General features: G+C 47.6%; 1 protein-coding gene across 1 annotated transcript in view; it reads left to right on the top strand.

The window, feature by feature from the left end:
* The window catches only part of PGAP4 (post-GPI attachment to proteins GalNAc transferase 4), a 23,318-nt gene extending 20,269 nt beyond the window's left edge, over nucleotides 1-3,049 (top strand). Inside the window, exon 2 of the mRNA XM_019665758.1 lies at nucleotides 1,228-3,049. Coding sequence (XP_019521303.1) covers nucleotides 1,304-2,515 — 1,212 coding nt within the window. The 5' untranslated portion in view covers nucleotides 1,228-1,303 and the 3' untranslated portion in view covers nucleotides 2,516-3,049. The remainder of the gene's footprint in view (nucleotides 1-1,227) is intronic.
* Nucleotides 3,050-3,597: the final 548 nt, after the last annotated feature.

The raw sequence follows: 3,597 nt of genomic DNA on the forward strand, positions 1-3,597 counted from the left end.
TGTTCAGCATCTTAGCTGTGGAGGGCAGTGTCACTGGCCCTCATATGTGGGATCCGAAACAGGGCTCTCTGGCGTCCCAAGCCAGTTCTTAACCATCACGCCACTCGGTCGGCCTTGGCTTTGTCCTTTTAATTCTGTTTTTTTGGTGTGAGTCTGTATTCCCTCAGATCATTAGGCCTACTTAGTCCCAAGGTATTTCTTGAGTTGGTACATGTGGGTATATTTTCATGGCATTTCTACTCTGCATTATTTTGCTCTGTAATACATTTGATCTTTGTAATACCCCTATGAGATAGGTGTTAGTATTATCTCCATTTTAGAGGTTAGAAATCCAAGATGTGGAGAGTGAAGTGACTTTCCACCAAGCAAGTGACTGAGCTGGGATTCAAACCAACATGTACCTGACCTCTTTGTCAGGGTGTCACACAGCATTTCTTTCTGGAACTGGCTAGGTGCAACTGTCTCTTCCATCTTCATCTCTGCTTCCCTCCCTCATTGAAAAGCTGCTCATAGATAGACCTTCCTGCAGACATTTCCTTCTATCCTGAAGTCTGGAGCTCTAGGGTTCATTTGCACATGGGAGACCCTTTCTCTCACTGGTTCCCACGGTAGTTCTATAAAAAATAAAATGGGAGAACAATCAGGATTAAATTAATATGCACTTTTTAGTTGCATGAGATTAGAGAAATAGGAGTGGAAAATCTTAACAAAGGTGTTTCAGAGAACCCTAAATACTCCTTTTTTCTTTGTTTTGTTTGTGATGTTCAGAAAAGACAGTTTTCAGAAATTACATCAAGTATTTACAATGCACATATGTGAGGATTTATTTTAAATTGTATTTCCTTTATGTCTAACCTTTTTTGGTTAGACATAACATGGTTCTTAAAACACTTTTTTGCGTGTTTTAAGAACCATGTCTATGCAGCTGCTGAATTGACATGATCTCACTAACCTACCTGGTAATTTACTGGCACACTGTAAACCTCACTAAGCATCTATAGGCATGGAGACTTGGTTGGACGCACCAAGGTTTCATTACTCATAGAAATAATAAAAGAATCCAAGAGGTCATTAACAGATACAACCAAAGAATAGCGGACTGGAGCAAATACTTAAGTCTCTAGTAGCTACACTGCCTAGAATTAGAATTTCTGGTTTGATATTTGCCAAGTTCCATCCCTGGATTTTTAAAAGTCCTTTACCATTCTCTACTTCTTCTTCCTTTAGGTTTGACTGGCACTGATTTGGGCCTGTGGTCCACGATGGTTTGTTCTTGGGACCAGACCTGACCAGAAGTGACCTCATGAGCGCATCACCCTCTCCAGCTGCCATGCTGCTCCGGAGGCTGAGGCGGCTCTCCTGGGGCAGCACTGCTGTCCAGCTCTTCATCTTAACGGTGGTGACGTTTGGCCTGCTGGCCCCCCTGGCCTGTCACCGGCTTTTGCACTCCTACTTCTATCTCCGCCATTGGCATCTGAACCAAATGAGCCAGGAGTACCTGCAACAGAGCTTGAAAGAGGGCGAAGCTGCCCTCCATTACTTTGAGGAGCTGCCCTCCGCCAACGGCTCGGTGCCCATCGTCTGGCAGGCCACCCCCCGTCCCTGGCTGGTCATCACGATTGTCACTGTGGACAGGCAGCCTGGCTTCCACTACGTCTTGCAGGTGGTGTCCCAGTTCCACCGGCTTCTTCAACAGTGTGGCCCCCAGTGCGAGGGCCACCAGCTCTTCCTGTGCAATGTAGAGCGCAGCGTGAGCCATTTTGATGCCAAGCTGCTGTCCAAGTATGTCCCTGTGGCCAACCGCTACGAGGGCACTGAGGATGATTATGGCGATGACCCTTCAACCAACTCGTTTGAGAAAGAGAAGCAGGACTATGTCTATTGCCTGGAGTCCTCCCTGCAGACCTACAACCCAGACTATGTCCTGATGGTGGAGGACGACGCCATTCCAGAAGAACAGATCTTCCCGGTCTTGGAGCACCTTCTGCGGGCACGCCTCTCTGAGCCGCACCTCAGAGATGCCCTTTATCTAAAGCTGTATCATCCCGAGAGGCTCCAGCACTACATCAACCCCGAGCCCATGCGGATCCTGGAGTGGGTCGGCGTGGGCATGTTACTGGGGCCCTTACTAACCTGGATATACATGCGGTTTGCCAGCCGACCGGGGTTTAGCTGGCCCGTCATGCTCTTCTTCTCCCTGTACAGCATGGGTCTGGTGGAACTGGTGGGCCGGCACTACTTCCTGGAACTGCGGCGGCTGAGCCCTTCCCTGTACAGCGTGGTCCCCGCTTCTGAGTGTTGCACCCCGGCCATGCTCTTTCCTGCCCCTGCGGCCCGCCGGACCCTCACCTACCTGTCCCAGGTGTACTGCCACCAGGGCTTTGGCAAGGACATGGCACTGTACTCACTGCTGAGGGCCAAGGGGGAGCGGGCCTACGTGGTGGAGCCTAACCTCGTGAAACACATCGGGCTCTTCTCCAGCCTCCGGTACAACTTCCATCCCAGCCTGCTCTAGCAGGCCAAGAAACGCCTTTCTGAAATTGGCCACTTCTTGGAGATTCATATATTGAGATGTGGTTGCTTGCAGATATTTCCTTGTTGAATGCTCCTGGGGATATAGGCACTAGGGACAGCTGAGGAACTGACCAGTCAAGAACCTTGGCTTTGATTAACTCTCTGCCAGGAGCAGTGGTTGGCCACAGTTCTGGCCCTCTCTCCCTCCACACAGCCACACTGCCTCATGCAGTCTGCCCGACCCAACTCGGGGGCATTTCAATACCGGTTGTATCCTCCAGTGTTTTTCAGCTCTGCTTCGTGATAGAGCTTGTGGCTACCAAAAATATTGTGCACAGTGATGTGATGGTTTTATGCGTTTAAGAGTAGAAGTTGGTGAAAGGTGAGATCCTTTTGAATCGATTTCTTTCTCACTGGGCATGAGAATGGATGTATGTTTAGAATACATGTCTAAAGAAGCAGGACTATGTCGATAGATTGCACTTATTTCCTTGACCTGGTATGATAAAAGCTGTGTGGCGCCCGACATCTTGGAGTCAAGTGACCTGGCTTCAGTTACCTGCCTCTTTCTTTTCCACAACTTCTGTAGTACTCTGATAATCAATATTATTAGTGAGAAGTTTAAGGCATAGTGAAATTTGAAAGCACATTATGAATCATCAAAGTCAGATTGCGTATGTTTAGTAGTGATTTAACATTGAAGATGTCAATCCAATTGGACATTGCAGAATGATGTAGCGTGGATGAGCTCTTTATTAACGGCATATCTTTCCCCCTAACTTTGCTGGCTAACCATTGACCCGCATTTCTTTTTCTTCTAGGTAGCATGATGTTATAGAAGAAAAAGCATGGACTGTGAAGTCAGAAGACCTGAATTTTTATTTCAGATCTCTATCATGTCCTAGTGGTGTGAACTCGGGCAAGTCATAACCACTCTGGGTCTCAGTTTCTTCACCTGTGAAATGAGGACAGTGATACCTACCTTTTAAAGTTGCCTTGAGGATTAAATGACAGAATGTATGTAACGACCTAGCAAGTGCTTAGCCCACAGAAGGCACATGGCAAATACTGGTTCTTTTCTCT

The sequence above is a fragment of the Hipposideros armiger genome, unplaced genomic scaffold (assembly GCF_001890085.2).
Source record: "Hipposideros armiger isolate ML-2016 unplaced genomic scaffold, ASM189008v1 scaffold_451, whole genome shotgun sequence".
Taxonomy (NCBI): Eukaryota; Metazoa; Chordata; class Mammalia; order Chiroptera; family Hipposideridae; genus Hipposideros; species Hipposideros armiger.